Here is a 17,940-nt window from a genome sequence, read left to right as displayed (position 1 = left end):
TTAACAGCAACCCTATCAGGATCATGTTCTCAACTCACACTGATTTCCAAGCCATGTGTCCCAAGTCCAGCTCAGCTGTACAGGATTTGTCAATGTTCTTGAGCAGACTGGAAGACTTCAGAATTGTTCAGTCTTTACCACTTATTGAATATGATTTGATTTTTTTTTTAATCTAAGTTCAGTATCTCTTTTTGAGGACTTGAATTGGAATTCCCAGTTCTTTTGCAGCATCGGTTTACTAACACATACTTCTGAGACGTTCACAGTTTCAGAAAAGACAGCTAGCTACCTGTGCTTTTTCAGCTTTAATGCTGCTTGAGTTTTAAGACATAAAATGAGATATTTTCCAAGAGCGAGAACAAACGGGCATTTGCCAGAGGGGAGGTGGGTGGCAGGATGGTTGAACTCGGTGGAAGTCATGAAGAGTACATGTATCTTGAGCACTGAGAAATGTGTCAAATTGTTGAATCGCTATATTTTATCCCAGAAATTATTAAGACACTGCATTAATTATACTTGAATAAGAAACAATTTTTAATTTTACATCTATAGATTGTAAAGATAGCGACAAGGAAGGGAAGCATGAAAGAGCTAGCTATACTAAATGTTACCACTAAAAAACTCCAGATTTTTCAAATCCAGCCCCATTTCTTCCTCACTAAGGAATCTAGCTCTGTCTCCCAAATGAGATCGATAATTTTATTGGTAGAAAGATGCATGGGTATTAACCTGGAGCTCAGTTAAAAACTGCCCCCTGGCTGTTCCTCAGCCTGGTTGTGTAAGCTAGTACTTCCCTGAAGGAATTTTCTTACGTTCCAGCAGGGCCCTCACAGCATTACAAAACTATCCTTAAATCAGGGCTCAACTGCAAGGTAGTATATCCAAATGTGGCTCAAGGAAGGAATAACATTTGGAGGTTTGCTGATGAGGCCATTAAAACCTTTATGACATAAATGACTATCCTACTATTTTCAAACTTAAGCATGCTTCAGAATCATGTGGAGGGCTTGTTAGCCCACAGATCGCTGAGCCCCACACTCACAGTTTCTGATTTAGTAGGTCTGCATTGAGTTCCAAGAATTCACATTTCTGACATGTTCCCAAGGTCATCAGCAAAGCAGACACTCCCTTGAGAAGAAGAGGTGAACCCCTACCTATAGATTGTAATTAACTCCCCAAGGTCAAACTAATGAAGAGCAGTGACGCAGGTGATTAAAAAAAAAAAACAACACAACACTCACATGTTATTGTACCCTTAACTTATCATATCATTATCATCTGCCAGCAGAAGCAAAATCTAACCACAAACTAGTTATTTTCCTCCATTCACTCCCAAACTTAATTTACTGACCTAAATAACCCAGAAGACAACAGTGGGAACTCAGTTAAAGGTAATAAAGTGCCTGTGCTGAACTGTAGCATATCTGGGCCACATAGTGTCTTCCTATCACTCTTCTCCATAACTTTCCACAAGCCACACTCAGAGCTACACATCCAGTGCCCTCTCTTTCCAGCACATTCTCCTTGCTCTGTCGGTAGCATCTGACAACACCAAGTGCTTTCCTCTTGAAACCCTCTCACCTTCGCTTCCCTAACATGGTAACTATTCTGCTTATCTTCATGCTCTTCTGAATATTTTTTTCTCCAACTACTGTACAATGTGGGATTGAAGACTCAGCTCTCTTTCCCAGAGACATCATTCACTCTTCCAGCTTCAATGATTAACTCCAAGGGGTCTGGTTTCTAAAAGTATATTCTGGAAAACATCAGTTCTCCTGAATGTTAATAGACACACATTTCTAAAAGTATTTTTTGGTGGACATAAAAAAGGTATTTTCTGTCCACGTTCACAAAGAAAAGAGAGGGGGAGGTCTCATAGTCTGATAAATCAATAAAAGGTTTGAAATTCCGCAAACGTATTTAAATGTCAAATTCTCACATTTAAGGACTCAATATTTGCACAAGACATAGACTTCTTAAGCTTTCACTGATCATTTTAATGCAATTATAAATACAACTCTAATAAGTATGCAGATATTATTTTTACTTTGCTCATATATAATTCTACAGAATCTTTATATGGGCACTGATGACTGTACATGAAAACTGCAGGAACATCTGGTATCTTAGAAGCCGTAGGTTATGTCACTAGTGATCTATTAATGAATTTGGATAGTCTCATCTTTATAAAGATCTTATTCAACCAGCATTTCTACGATGACTTCAGATCACTACATTTGTATCTTTAGGGTAAATACCCAAGTCGTGAAAATGAAACCTCCCTTCGATAAGGTGATATTTCTTATTACTGTGTGAGATACTATAAATATTTGAAGAAAATGTATGGACTTTCAAGTCTCAAGGATATATTTCAAGGCTTCTTTTCGATGTGTTTTAAAATGTCAGTCTGATCATTTATTGAGAAAACCTGTGTTGAACTCTTCCTAGTTGCAGGGTCTTATGATAGATTTTATGATAGATCTTAGGAAAATAAAAATGAATAATACATACTTGCTGTCTTCTGAAAATGCACAAGTTGGAGCCATAATTTTAAGCCAAAAGTAAACATATTAGACATAGCAGGAATAGCAATCAAATTTCTCTTAAACTGTCTCTTGAGCAGTCTGCTTTCCCCAACACCTTGTCAGTTCCATACCTTGGGGCCAGGCTGTCCTTTTCCAGGTGGTCCTTCTGGGCCTCTCATTCCTGGAAGACCTGCTTCTCCCTAAAGGAAATGACACTGATGTGTGAGTGAACTCTCCATGGACAGTTTGTACAAGCCCACCTTGTCTCCTTTTACGGCCAGTGGATTCTCTGCTGAGCCCCTCCAGAATAATGTCTTAAAATTAATTTTGGAGTTAACCAACTTTAATAAATTCATATCAAACTCTAGTTGAGCCCAGAGCAGCTGAAATAGGAAAAAGTCCAATTTCTCAGCCAATTTTCAAAGGATAAGCTCACTTTCCTTTGGCTCATAATTCTCATTTGATGGTTTGGTTTAAAAAAAAAAAATGAGAAAGACCTTCAGCCTTTCCATCTGCTGTTTTTCTCTACTTATCTTGAAAAATGAGTATTTCGAATGTCAACTCGTAATACTTCAAAAAATCATTATAATTACTTCCTGAATGGATTTACAGACTTTCTTTTTGGAGGGCAAAAAGTGTTTTTCTCAAGATTTTAATTAAAGTGCTTTCTAGGAATCACAAAGGGACTAGGTCATTGGAGAATGCCATGGTTGAAATGCCAGAGAGAAAGTAGAGAGCATGAGACACTATTCAGCCATTAAACTGGTGCTTTTTCTCTCTAAAATAAGTAAAAAAGGAAACTTAAGAGTTGTGAGATGTTTGCTTAAAATGACTAAGTTTGTCCTGGATAGTCTAATTTGAAATCCTGTGGGACCAAGTTATCAGTGAGGTTCCACAGTTTTCACTCCAGTAACATGAAAAACAAGTGTTACCTTCTTCCCTGCAGCTCCATCCTCTCCGGGTACTCCTGGTTGTCCTGGGAGCCCTATGGAGCCTGGCTCCCCCTGGTGGATAAGCAAAGATTTTCTTTTTAATTTAATTAAAAAAAATTTTTTTATAAACATATAATGTATTTTTAGCCCCAGGGGTACAGGTCTGTGAATCACCAGGTTTACACACTTCACAGCACTCACCATAGCACATACCCTCCCGAATGTCCATAACCCCACCACCCTTTCCTGATCCCCCTCCCCCCAGCAGCCCTCAGTTTGTTTTGTGACCTTAAGACTCCCCGATGGTTTGTCTCCCTCCCGATCCCATCTTGTTTCATTTATTCTTTTCCTACCCAAACCCCCCACGTTGCATCTCCACTTCCTCATATCAGGGAGATCATATGATAGTTGTCTTTCTCCGCTTGACTTATTTCGCTAAGCATAATACCCTCTAGTTACACCCACGTCATCGAGAATGGCAAAATTTCACTTCTTTTGATGGCTGCATAATATTCCAGTGTGTGTGTGTGTGTGTGTGTGTGTGTGTGTGTATCTCCACATCTTCTTTATCCATTCATCTGTTGATGGGCATCTAGGTTCTTTCCATAGTTTGGCTATTGTGGACATTGCCGCTATAAACATTCAGGTGCACGTGCCCCTTCAGATCACTACATTTGTATCTTTAGGGTAAATACCCAGTAGTGCAATTGCTGGGTCATAGAGTAGCTCTATTTTCAACTTTCTGAGTCACCTCCATGCTGTTTTCCAGAGTGGTTGCACCAGCTTGCACTCCCACCAACAGTGTAGGAGGGTTCCCCTTTCTCCGCATCCTCGCCAGCATCTGTCATTTTCTGACTTGTTGATTTTAGCCATTCTGACTGGTGTGAGGTGATATCTCATTGTGGTTTTGATTTGTATTTCCCTGATGCCGAGTGATATGGAGCACTTTTTCATGTGTCTGTTGGCCATCTGGATGTCTTCTTTGCAGAAATGTCTGTTCATGTGTTCTGCCCATTTCTTGATTGGATTATTTGTTCTTTGGGTGTTGAGTTTGAGAAGTCCTTTATAGATTTTGGATACTAGCCCTTTATCTGATATGTTGTTTGCAAATATCTTCTCCCATTCTGCCAATTGTCTTTTGGTTTTGTTAACTGTTTCCTTTGCTGTGCAAAAGCTTTTGATCTTGATGAAATCCCAATAGTTCATTTTTGCCCTTGCTTCCCTTGCCTTTGGAAATGTTCCTAGGAAGAAGTTGCTGCGGCTGAGGTTGAAGAGGTTGCTGCCTAAGCAAAGATTTCCTAGAAATTCATATTTATCTGTAAGTGTCATATTTATTGTGATTTAAATTCATACTTATGCACCACCATTTTGAGGTACTTGCCAATGGAGTGTATCTTACAGTATTTGGACCAGTCTATTAGTGGAGAAATCTGAGTAGTAGCCAGTAGTAGTTAAACTCTTTGACCTTGGGCAAGTTACTTAATCTCTTTGGATCTCAGTTTTGGATTATGTTCTTTCGGGTTGAACTGAAAACTCAAAAATGGGATGTTGAAGTTCTAACCACTGGTACCTGTGAATGTGACCTCATTTGGAAATAGGGTCTTTGAGACATAACCAAGATGAGATGATGAGAGTAGGCTCTAATTCAACATGACTGCTGTCCTTATAAAAATAAAAAGAAGCAAACAGGAGCATTTGGGTGGCTAAGTGGGTTAAGCTTCTGCCTTCAGCTCAGGTCATGATCTCAGGGTCCTGGGATGGAGCCCCACATTGGGCTCTCTGCTCAGCAGGGAGCCTGCTTCCCCCTCTCTCTCTGCCTGCTGCTCTGCCTACTTGTGATCTCTCTATCTGTCAAGTAAATAAATAAAATCTTTTAAAAAGAAGAAGAAGAAGCAAACATTGGGGCACCTGGGTGGCTCAGTTAGTTAAGTATCTGCCATCAATGCAGATCATGATCCCAGAGTCCTGGGATCAAACCCCACATGAGGGAGTCTGCTTCTCCTTTTCCCTTTCCCTCTGCCTGCTGCTCCCCATACTTGTGCTTTCTCTCTCTGTTGAATAAATAAATCTAAAAAAAAAATGCATTTGTTACAAAAGAAGAGAAAGAAGCAAAAGCCATGTAAAGGCAGACACATGGAGTGGGGGACTCCATGTGACAGCAGAAGAGTAGCTACAAGCCACGGAATGCCAAGCATGGGGAGCTAGCACCAGAAGCTAGGGAGAGGCAAGGAAAGATTCTTCCCTACAGGTTTTAGAGAAAGCATGACTCTGCAAACACTTTGATTCTCCACTTCCTCTGGAATTGTGACATGACGAATTTCTGCTGTGTTGCACCACAGTTTGTGATTCTTTGTTACAGCAACCCCAAGAAACTAACATAGAAGTGCAATGTCAAATCTGATACTCAGTCATGCTACTTGATTTCAAGTTCATTTGTATTTAAGAATATGCCCTGTAAAGTGTTTGGAGATGACATGTGCTACTTTATAACAGTGCCAGAGTATCCTTACTGTATTTATTAAGAGCAAAAAAAAAAAAAAAAAAAAAGAGAGAGAGAGAGAGAGAGAGAAACTAGTGAAAATAAAAAGAACAGTAAACCTAAAAATAAGTAGAAGGATATGGTGAAGATGAGAGCAGAAAGTAATAAATTTGAAAACTGAAAATAAGAAAAGTAACAAAATTAAAGGGTAGTATCTTTAAAAAACTAATAAATAAACCTCTAACAGGAATTACAAACACTAAAAAAGAAAAGTCCCAGATAAATGCTATTAAGAATTAAAGGGAAATATAAGCATATACATAGTAAAGATTTTTTAAAATCATAGAAAATTTCTGTGACAATTTCAATTGGAGAACGTTAATAAATAACTTTTAAGAAAAATGTGAATTACTTAAATGACATAAGGAGAAATGGGCAAGCTAAATAAACCAGAAGCATTGAAAAATTGAATCAGCAATCGAAAGTCTCTAATTTCCTCTCCTTCCAAGATCACAGGCTCTGCTGGTTCCACAGGCATGCCTTACAAATTCTTTATGATAGGTATTCCCTATCATACAAATAGTTCCAAAAAACAGTAAAAGAGGGAAGTCTACCCAATTTATTTCATGAGGTTAACAGGAGTTCAATTAAAGTCATACAATAGTAGGACAAGGAAACTAAATTGTAGATCAGACTACCCATGAATGTAAATATCATGTAAGTTTCTCGTCAAGTGGAGGAATGGGGACCAGATTCAATTTCTTCCCTGACACACCTAAAAACCAAACAAAATACATGAAACAATATCTTTCAAGACAAGACACTAGATACCAAGTAATGAAGGATAATAATACCTGGGGTCAGGGAAACAAATCAGGTAAATACTGTAATTTCCCTAATTTACTGACTGGGTAGAGTTTCCCGGCCATGGTGCAGGGAGAGAGAACCCAGGGAAAGTTCAGAAATCTCTCCAGTTTAAGGAGACAAAGGTAGGAATCTAGATAAGCCAGGTATCAAAAATTCACGGACTAGATTACCTAATATGAAGAAGGTATACAGAGAGACCGGTGACGCTCTGATGAGTATCCCACTCATGTAGTCAAGTAAATACTGTTCAGCACAGTGCAAAGAAACTATCCAATACCCAGAAAACAACCCACTGGCAACAGGCCAGAAATAGCACCCACTTCCAGTGACAAGAAAGGAAATCTCACAATTCTGAGGGCATACATTAGAGTTCTAAGAAATGTCTTGCTTCAGTAGTCAAGAAAAATTAACCCAAGACCAAATGCTCTTACCTAAGGAAAATTAAAAGCAAGACCAAGAGGTGCAAACTGTTTTCAAGTGACTTAAAAAAATCCAGGAACAAGGACATGTAAAGAAATACAAAGTTATATGTAGCAATATAAAAATGTTTAACCCCCCAAAAGGTAAAAATCCACAAATTTGGCATCTTGCCAAAAATTATCAGGAATTCAATGAAACTGGAAAAAAAAATTACCAAGAAAATTATAGGTGATAGAAGAGTAGAAAAGAACCCTAAATGTTATTGTACTGCATTCATATGTTCCATATGTTCAAGAAACCAGAGGAAAGTTGAGATATATTAAATAGAGACATGAAGTTATAGAAAGATACGAATTGAACTTCTAGAGTTGAAAATTGCAAAGTATGAGATAAACCATACCCTGGATAAAATTAAAAGAAAATTAGACATCATAGCAGATTAATGAACTGAAAAAATACAGCAATAAAAAAAATTTTAAATGAAACAGAGAGAAAGGAGACCAAAAAAGAATGAGCAGAATATCAGTGAAGCAGCCAAATTTAAATAACATGGCATTGTCTGGGGGAAGGCAGAGAGTGGGAAATATTTCAAGAAACAATGGCCTAATATTTCCAAATTTGATGAAATCAATAACCCACAGATCCAAGAAAATCAATGAATCCTGAGCACAAGAAGTATGAAGGAAACAAAAGTAAAGGTACATTATAATCACATGGTGTAAAACTAGTGATACAGAGAAAATCTCAAAGGTAGCCAGACATAAACAAGTAGGGAAATGAATGTGCAGATTCTAATGGATTTCTCATCAGAAACAATGCAAGTGAGAAGAAAGTGGAACAACATTTCAAACATAGTAAAAGAAACAGGAAAAACAAAAGAAAGAGAAAAAACAGAACAAAAACAGCCATCAACCCAGAATTCCATACCCAATGAAAATACAGACAAAATAAAGAGTGTTTTGGAAACAAATTTGACAATTTCTTGAAAAGCTAAATAGATACCTACCATATGACCCAGCCATTTCACTTCTAGGCACTTACCCCCAAAACTGAAAACCTATGTCCATACAAAGACATGTACATAATTGTTCAAAATAGCTTTATAATATCCCAAAGCTGGAAACAATCAAATTTCCCTCAACATAGGAATGGATGAACAAATGTTCCTACAGTGGAATACTATTCAGCAATAAAAAGAACAATAACAAAAAAGCTATCCTAAATGTTAAACATGGGCCTCAAAGTAATTTTTCTGAGTAAAAGAGAAGACAGAAAAAAAAAAAAAAAAAGATTATTTGGCATGTTATTCCACTTACCTAAAATTCTAGGAAATACAAATGAATCTATAATGACATAAAGCAGACCAATAGTTACCAGAGATTGCAAAGCAGATCAGTAGAAGTTAGGGAGAGATGGAAGGATGGTATTACAAAGGGACATATAATAATTTGCTGCGGGGGAGATGATGGATACTTTAATTATTTGGTTTTGGTGATGGTTTCAAGAACATATATACACATATATGTTTTATCAAAGCGTACACTTTAACCATGTGCTTGTATTGTATGTCAACCACATAATAAATAAAATTATTTAAAATGGAAACAAAAGTCCTGAATAAAAGATTAGTCGATTAAGTTGCTATCATAAAAAAGTTATATATCATGACCAGTTGGGTTTATCTCAAGAATGCCAGGAAGGTTCAACAACTAAAAATTTTGGAAATGTTAGTATGCCATTATGAACAAGTTAAAAGGGAAACATAAAACAATTATCTTAGTGGATGCAGAATCGGATAAGATCCAATACTCATTTATAAGTAATAAGAAACTTTTGGTCCAATTGAAGCAGTAGGTAATTATCTTAACCTAATAGAGGTTGTCTAGCAAAAACCTACAGCAAATGTTACACTTAAAAGTGAAATTTTAGGAGCACCTGGGTGGCTCATTTGGTTAAGCATCTGCCTTTAGCTCAGGTCATGATCTTGGGGTCCTGGGATCGAGCACTGCTTCAGGCTCCCTGCTCAGCAGAGAATCTACTTGTCCCCTTCCCCTCCTCTCTGAATGTGCTCTCTCTCTCTCACTCTCTCAAATAAATAAATAAAATATATATTTTTTTTAAAGTGAAATTTCAGAAGCACTTCCTTTGAAGTCATTTCTTTTAAGCATTGCACTGGAGATCCTAGCACTGTAAAATTTAAAAAAAAATAAGAAAAAACTAAAAAGAAAACAGTTTTTTATTTTCACACAATATGTCTATGTACACAGGGAATAAAAAAGATAGACTTTACAAACAATTATAAATAATAAGAGATGTTATCAGCTACCTGAATACAAAAATCAATATACCAAAACAAATCAAAACCCCACCATGAACAAAATACTTCCCCTAACAGAACTGCAATAGTTAACTAAAAGATGTAGAAAAAGAAGCAAAAAATTGCAAAAAATTTCTCCAGTGTACCTTTTTAACTGAAAAACTAGAAGATCTTTGTGGATAAAATGACAAATATTTTCCTGAAAAATTAGTTTTATGCTGTGGTTTGAAAGACTCAATATTTAATCTAAAGATTCAATGCAATCCCAAGAGTATATCCAATGGGATATTCCATCAGATTTGACAAGTCAATCCTAAAAGCAGTATGTTAGAGTCAAGAGTAACCAGGAAAGAAGTTGAGAGTATTTTTCCCTATTGATGATAAAACTTATTACAAATCTATCATAATCAAGACAAAGAAATCATAGCACTGAAAGACATGAATAGAAAATGGAGCCAAAAACAGAGCTCAGGCATGGATCCTCACACATAGAGAAGCTTGATGTACAACAGTGCAGCAAGGACGGACTATTCAGTAATCTGCACAGGGACATCTGGTTGTCCATCTGGGTAAAAAAAGGTCACTATGTTATACCAAATGCAAAAAAGAAATGGTAAGTGGACTAAAGACCTAAACATTAAAAAGCAAAAACCCCAAATTTTAAGAAGAAAATATATGAGTATCTTTATGACTTTGGAGCCAACCAATGTCTAAATAATATTTAAAAAGCTCAGACCATAATGGGATAGAAATACATCAGAACTTACAACTTTTGTATAGTAAAAGGTACCCTAAGTAAAAAAGACAAGCCATAGCCCGGGAGATATCTGCAAGTAACAAAGGATTAATACCCAGATATAGAAAGAACTTTAATAAGAAAGGAAGACCAAACCTAAAAAAAGAATGAATATTTACAGGAATTTGCAAAAGAGAAAAGCTGAAAGTCCATTAAGCGTCCAAAAACTGTTCAGTTACCAGGGAATAGAAATTAAAATAATGAGATGTATTTTACATGCTTCATATTGGCAAGAAAGTAGAGAAAGGAACATTTTCACATACTGTTAGAAGGAGGATGAATGGGCAGAACCATTTTACGCATTGTCCACTTTGGACAGGATTTTCATGGTATCAAAATTGGAAAATTGCCCATACCCTATGATCTTCCAATTCTACTTGTAGCATCTATCACCAGCTAGTAAGAGAAACTTGTAGTCTGACTTACACAAAAGGAAACTCATAGAATGTTTACGGCAACATTGTTGGCAAACGCAAAAAATGGGAAGCAATTTAAACGTCCATCGATAGGAAAATGGATAAATTTTAAATGAGATTTTTATACAAGAGACTACCATAGAGCAATGAAAATGAATGAAATAAAGGTGTATGAAGGGTGCCTGTAGCTCAGTTGGTTAAGCAACTCCCTTCAGCTTAGGTCATGATCCTGGAGTTGCAGGGTGGAGTCCCCCATCAGGCTCCCTGCTCAGTGGGGAGTCTGCTTCTCCCTCTGACCCTCTCTCCTCTCATACTCTCTCTCCCTCTCTCAAATAAATAAATAAAATCTTTTTGGGGTGCCTGGGTGGCTCAGTGGGTTAAAGCCTCTGCCTTCAGCTCAGGTTATGATCCCAGGATCCTAGGATCGAGCCCCGCATTGGGCTCTTTGCTCAGCAGGGAGCCTGCTTCCTCCTCTCTCTCTCTGCCTGCCTCTCTGCCTACTTGTGATCTCTATCTGTCAAATAAATAAATAAAATCTAAAAAAAAAATTTTTTTTAAATAAAATCTTTTTAAAAAAGGTATATGAAAACAAGACATGAGGCTGAAAATAAATATAAGGCAGAGTGATGCATTATGTAAAGTTTAAGAACTTTAACACACAAAGGCCATATGTAGCTTATGGATAAAAACATACATGGGAAAATTATAAAAGCATCAAAAGAATGATAAACACCCAAATCGTGGTAATAATTATGTCTGGTGAGGGAGCACAGGGTCATGGGTGGCAGAAGCAGAGGCAGAGCCTCTAGCTATATCTGCAATGCTTTTTAGAAAAATAGCTAGAATACACATGGCAAAATGTCAACATATGATAAAGCTAGCTGTGGAATATATGGGGGTCTTCGTGCTTTCCTCCACGCTATTAGGTATGTTTGAAATATTTCGTTTTCTAAAGTCAGAGAAGCTTACAATTACACATCTAGTTAATGGCAAAACTGGAATTTAGGATTAGGTAGTCTAAATCATTTTTTTTTAATTATTTATTTATTTTTGAGAGAGAGAGAGAGAGAGAGCATGAGAGGGGAGAAGGTCAGAGGGAGAAGCAGACTCCCCATGGAGCTGGGAGCCCGATGCGGGACTCGATCCCGGAACTCCGGGATCATGACCTGAGCTGAAGGCAGTCGCTCAACCAACTGAGCCACCCAGGCGCCCCAGATTAGGTAGTCTAATTGCTGAGCCTTACTATCCTATGTTGTTTCTCTGAAATCGGCACACATATGACAACATATGTGTGCATATGTATACGTACACTGAATATATGTACAGTGACATATATGTCATAGTTAGCATATTATATGGCACATCAAAACCAATAGTGGCAGCTATTATTACTATTTATATTAGTATTTGTTATTTATATTAGTAATTATATTATATTATTATATATAATAATATAATATTATAATATTATAATTATATTATAATTTATAATATATGTTTTATGCACATGTAACATGTCTATTCTTCTTTAACAGCCACACCTGTTAAAAGACACAGGTGAAAATAATCCTAATAATGTATTTTGCTTACCTCAGTAAGTCTGAAATGATGTCATTTCAGTATGTAACCAATCTGCAAATGTACTAGGGATGTAGTTCACATTGTTTGTGTCGAGCTCTGTAATCAAGCGTGTGTTTCACGCTAACCACGCATGTCACTTCACTCTTGTCACATTCCTGGCATTCAGTAAACACATGTGGCTGGTGGCTCCAATGTTGGGCACTGCATTTCTTGAGTGATTAGTAAGATGAAAAGTATTGCAGAAAACATGCCAGTTGAGGTGAAGAGCAAAAGCAAAGGCAAGAGCATGCTGAGATTAAAAAATCACTGTGTCACGGGAATGGGGGAGACTTACTTTAGGTTTAGGGAACAATTTTCTGAGTAGGCAGCTTTTGAGCTGAGACCTGAAACGTGAGCCCACCGCAAAACAAAACAAGGGAAGGACTGTTTGCTGAACTCCTACTGTGCTAGGTGCTCTGTTTTATAATATGCAGACAAGAATGTTCTTAAAGAATTGCTCTGTGTCAAAAGAGGGCCTTTGATCCTAATAAATATATGAATAAAATCCAGTAGCAGTTCTCAAAATAAACTAAGATTTTTGATTCTTCTTAAACAATAAGAGTTACACAGAGCATCAAACCCTTTTCTGAATAAATATTCTTCTCTGATGAAATAACAGATGACACATGCATGACCTGTATTGCATTTGGATACCAACGAAACTTTACATAATATAATGTAAGTTATCTAATTGTTTCTGATCTGTATGGTCAGCTCACCTTTGGGCCTTGTACTCCAACTCCCACTGGTCCTCTAGGTCCTGTAGCTCCTGTCTGGCCTACTTCTCCCTAGTGAGGAAAGAGTATTTAAAGAGATGTCATTATAGCAACAAAATAAAAATAACATATTCCTGCCTTAAGAGCTAAGCACTCCCTTGTATCAACAAAATAAGATAAAACCAAGCTTTATGTGCTCAATTCATATATATAAGTTCAAATATATACATAATATATAGATGTTAATTATATTACTGATATTAATACTCATGATATATAGTAATATAAAATATGAAAAAATATTTTTAATATATATTATTTCAGTATATGTCTGTTTATAATTCAAATACATGTATTTGCCTAATATATTATTTCAGTATATGTCTGTTTATAATTCAAATATATGTATTTGCCTAATATATTATTTCAGTATATGTCTGTTTATAATTCAAATATATGTTTTTGCCTAACATCCCTTCAGGTGGATGGAGTTTTACCAGATTTGGAATATATAACGGTCTGGCTTAAAATATAGGCTAGGTAGAGGCACCTGGGTGGCTCAGTTAGTTAAGCATCTGCCTTCAACTCAGGTCATGATCTCAGGGTCCTGGGATCGAGCCCCATGTCAGGATCCTTGTTCAGTGGGGAAACTGCTTCTCCCTCTCTCACTCTGCCCCTCCTCCAACTTGTGCTGTCTCCCCCCCCCCCCACCAACCTCACTCACTCTCTCTCTCTCAAATAAATAAATAAAATCTAAAAAGTTATACATAGGCTAGGTAGCATACTCAAAAGGTGTAGGGCACCTGGAAGATAGGCAATTATATCCCACAACAACTGAAATTGACACATGAGAAATCAGAATGACTGCAAATCAAGAGCATTATCATAAGCAGAGAAAAACCCAAGCTTCCAATGATGAGCCCAATGCAAAAACCTCAAGGACAGTAACTTTCTGCTGCTGAACTACTTCTTGCACTGCTATCCCTAAGGAGTATGCTGGAAGGTGACTACAGTCAGGGTAGTATTTATTTCACAATGGTTAGTGATCATTTGAAGCAGCATTAAGGACAGTTTGTTAAATAAGAAGGGCCATGCCTCTTCCTAGGGGATAAATAATGGTTTTAATTTAGGACATAAGATGATTCCCACATTCAGAGAGATTTTTCTTTATTTCTGACTCCATCTCTTTAATTAAATGTGTCAGGAGGTAGGCCGACTGTGGGACTGTTGGTGAGAACGGGTTAGCCAGCCCATAGGTAGCTTCTACTTCGAGAAGAGGGTCTCTTGAAACAAATAAAGAAAACAATAAATTAAGATTGTCTAAATAAATGCTTCCAAAAGTGTAAAGACTATATATTACATTAACTAAACCACCAAAAATATTAGTACCATTTGCATTTAGTAGAAATCTGATTTTTAAGTTCATTTTATCTGCTGCTTTCCCAATGCACAAGCTACTGGACAGGAAATAGCAACTAGACCATAGATATATTAAACTCTACTCCCATTCTGAAATTTACCTTGGAACCAGGCAAGCCTTGTCCTGGAGGTCCTTGTGGACCAGGTGGACCCATAGGACCCTGGATTCCCTTTAAAATAAAATGTTTAAAAAATAGCATTAGTGAAATTAAGAAATTTGGATAAAAGTGGTTTCAGACCCTTTAAAGTGAAAATGGAATTCACATCCCAACATATATTAGTCATACTCGGTATTTGTTGAATGGCATGGCGGAGGCTGCTAGTAGAACCATAATATGCTTTCTCCCCTTCTCCCATAGTAAGAGAATTGCAGCTCACCTGCATAGCTGCCTAGAATAATGACCATGTTTCCTAGTTCCTGGTGCAGCCAGGTGTTGCCAAATGGACTGGATTCGGGCCACTGGGATACAAACGGAAGTGATGTATGCAATTGCTGATTTATGATAAAGGAAGAGGCATGCATTTCCCTCCCCTATTCCCCTTCCGCAGTGGCTGAAGTGAAGACACAGTGGCTATTCTGGATCATGTGGGTCAGGAAAACACCCTGAGAAGGACAGACACCCAAGAATGAAGACAGAACCTCTGAAGACCCCGATGAACAGGGACACCATGCCAGCTTGGAGTTCCGAATCAGACAAAATTCCTTCTCGTTAACCTATTTCACATTTTAGTCCCATGCAGGCAAACCTATAGTCTAGCTGTCTCAATCACAATATGTAAGGATGTTAAATCAAAGGTTTGATCTTAGGTTCTAAGAATCAATAGTCTGTAGACACCGGACTAAAGAATGTCCAAACACTAGATTCCCACATTGTGGGTAAAAAAGGGGAAGGAGATAGGATTAATAAGTTCTCCTTTGGAGAAAGTAATCTTATGAAGTGTTTTCTTTGAAGAAAATGGGAGGGGTTTGGGTTGTTTCTCTCTTTACTGCATTCTAGAAAGAGTTTCGGTGAAGCCACTTATTGGCTTTGATTTCTGCCTTGGCAACACAAGGGACCTGTGTCTGACTCACACCTGCGAAAGCTAAAATGGATGGTGATGGCCCAGAGAGGGCTGGGGTTGGATCAGCCCATCTATCCAGGGTTGGTTAGGGCAAAGGCCATGCAAGGTTTTTTTCTGTGGACTAGATATACTCTAGGTGAGAGACAGGGTTGGCCTGGAATCATTTGGAATCCTGTCCCAGAGGACCTGGAGGAGCAGTGGAATTCCAACAGAGAGAATCGGTGTAGAATAGGCTGCCAGAAAAACAGAGGCTGAGGGGGAGAAACAGCTGGAGGAAGAGAGTCTATCATCCATGTCCCAAGAGTGGCAGTCACAGGAGCAATGTAGGAGCCCCACAAGGAAACTCACTGTCAAACATCTGTCAAGACTAGAGGACCCAAAGCCTATCCAATAGATAAGCCAAGAAAGAACCTCCCCCTCTACTCTCATCCTTGATTTGACCTGGCAGGGATGAGAAACACATTCCTCCCTGCTGGTTCTCCCTATAACTCATACCAGATAAATGAAGATTTAAAGGAAAGTTAATATATTGATTAGATAATTTTTATCATACAATTGAAACCATGAGTTACAACTTAGAGGTGACACTATAACTTTTTATTAACGAGTGTGTAACTCGTTAATATTTTCTTCCTGCAGGAAGAAAAAGAAAAAACTTTCCCCCCTGAAAAATATTTAAAGGGTTGATGAGGAAAGACTAAAATTTTATTTTGCTCACACCCCACAAGCCATGATTGTGTAAATAATGGTGACAGATACACGATTATTTTATTACAAGTGATATCCCCTTTTTTCCAGCGGGAAGATACAACTGTTTGTTTACTTTTTAATTATAAATATCATTTTCTCTGGTTAATGAAGGTGAAGCAGTCTAAACAGTTTAATAAAGCTAAGGTTATTATGAGAAGGAATCATAATGTTGTTATTAGAAAAAATCTTTTACAATCATCTGTAAGTAACATGATACATAACAAGGAACCAAAAACATTCAGAGATCCATGCATATATGTGTGCACACATGTAAATGTGGTCATTTGTATTTTCACTCCAATTTATAACAGAGTTGAAGTGGTCAAGCTTCCAAACATTTCATGAAAATCTACAAGCCCCTTGAGGCATGTTAACAACATGTTCCTGAAAACAGGAGCTCCCCCAAAACAGATGAGTGGGGGAAATCATTTCTGTAAGAGAATTAGGAAGATCTAATAACAACAGTAATTCAATGGGTAAACATGTCAAATTAAGGATAAGAAGAAAAATGAATAACTATATAAACAGAGGTTACATTTAAGTAGGAATTAATCATCTGTCTTAAAAGGGCAAACAAATTCCTTTCTTGTTCGGAGTAGTTTAGAAATGATGCATTCTATTCAGTCTCCTATCCAGTAGGGGTCAGCTCCATATGGTCACGTCTACCTTAAAAATAATTTTCTCCTGGAAATTTGGAGAGGAAAAGGTAAGAAAACAAAAGAAGTCAAAGAGATATTTTTTAAAGCTGAAGAACAACAACCCCCACCAAGAACCAGCATTAAAGGCAACAGGAAGTTGCAGGTGGGAGGTCCAGAATTTGCAGACCATCTGGAAAGATTTGGCTTTCTTTGAACCTCATTTTCAGCCCTATAGTGGTGACTCAGCACCAGGACCACAAGACCTAGGACTGTCCAGCCACTTCCAGGATCAAAATGTAAGCCTGGCTGAAATCAGCAAGCAAACTGCAAAGTCTGAGACTGCCTGGTGCTATACTCAAATCACAATCCTTGTGTAATCAAAATATCCAGCTCTTAATTATTATCTAAACAGTTATATACAGACTTATCTTGGCTTTTCCTGCATCTTAATCCTCCTAATATATTACCACCAGGGTCTCTATCAAGAGAAAGGCAATAGAAAAAGGAGAAATATCCAACTTTGCTGTTGCTTGGACTAACAACAACAACAACAACACTAATTAATTTCAAGATGGTTAGAAATAAACTCAGAGTTAATGTCAACAATGAGATTTGGAATTATCTCTCTCTCTCTCTTTTTTTTTTTTTAATCTTCTTTTCCCACTGTCCTAGATAAAGGAAGCACTATTCATTCTCTAGCAACAGAATAATTCACACCTTAATCATAAATCTTAGTCAAACTGTCTACTTTCTATGTAGGAGGACAGTCAGCATAAATTTGGATTTGTTCATCACTTTGATTAAGCAAGATTCTGTAGGTAGATAGTACTGTTACATTATCTTTATATTATTTAGATCTAACAAAATTGCCCTTTTCCAAAAGTTATGGTCAGAAGATTTTGGAAGCAGTTGGAACCGTGAGTGTAGAGACATCCTTAGAGAGCTTTCCTTCTTTCTGACTAAGAGAAGCCAATTGTCGTTGA

General features: G+C 37.4%; 1 protein-coding gene across 1 annotated transcript in view; it reads right to left on the bottom strand.

Moving 5' to 3' along the window:
* The window catches only part of COL28A1 (collagen type XXVIII alpha 1 chain), a 160,732-nt gene that overhangs the window by 82,768 nt on the left and 60,024 nt on the right, over positions 1–17,940 (bottom strand). Inside the window, exons 17-20 of the mRNA XM_082693358.1 lie at positions 14,609–14,677; positions 13,092–13,160; positions 3,458–3,529; positions 2,657–2,725 (exon numbers count right to left, since the gene is read on the bottom strand). Of these exons, the coding sequence (XP_082549484.1) occupies positions 2,657–2,725; positions 3,458–3,529; positions 13,092–13,160; positions 14,609–14,677 (279 nt within the window). The remainder of the gene's footprint in view (positions 1–2,656; positions 2,726–3,457; positions 3,530–13,091; positions 13,161–14,608; positions 14,678–17,940) is intronic.

The sequence above is a fragment of the Mustela nivalis genome (genome assembly GCF_964662115.1).
Source record: "Mustela nivalis genome assembly, chromosome: 12".
In the NCBI taxonomy this organism is placed as follows: domain Eukaryota; kingdom Metazoa; phylum Chordata; class Mammalia; order Carnivora; family Mustelidae; genus Mustela; species Mustela nivalis.
This window is presented reverse-complemented; position numbering and strand designations above follow the sequence as displayed.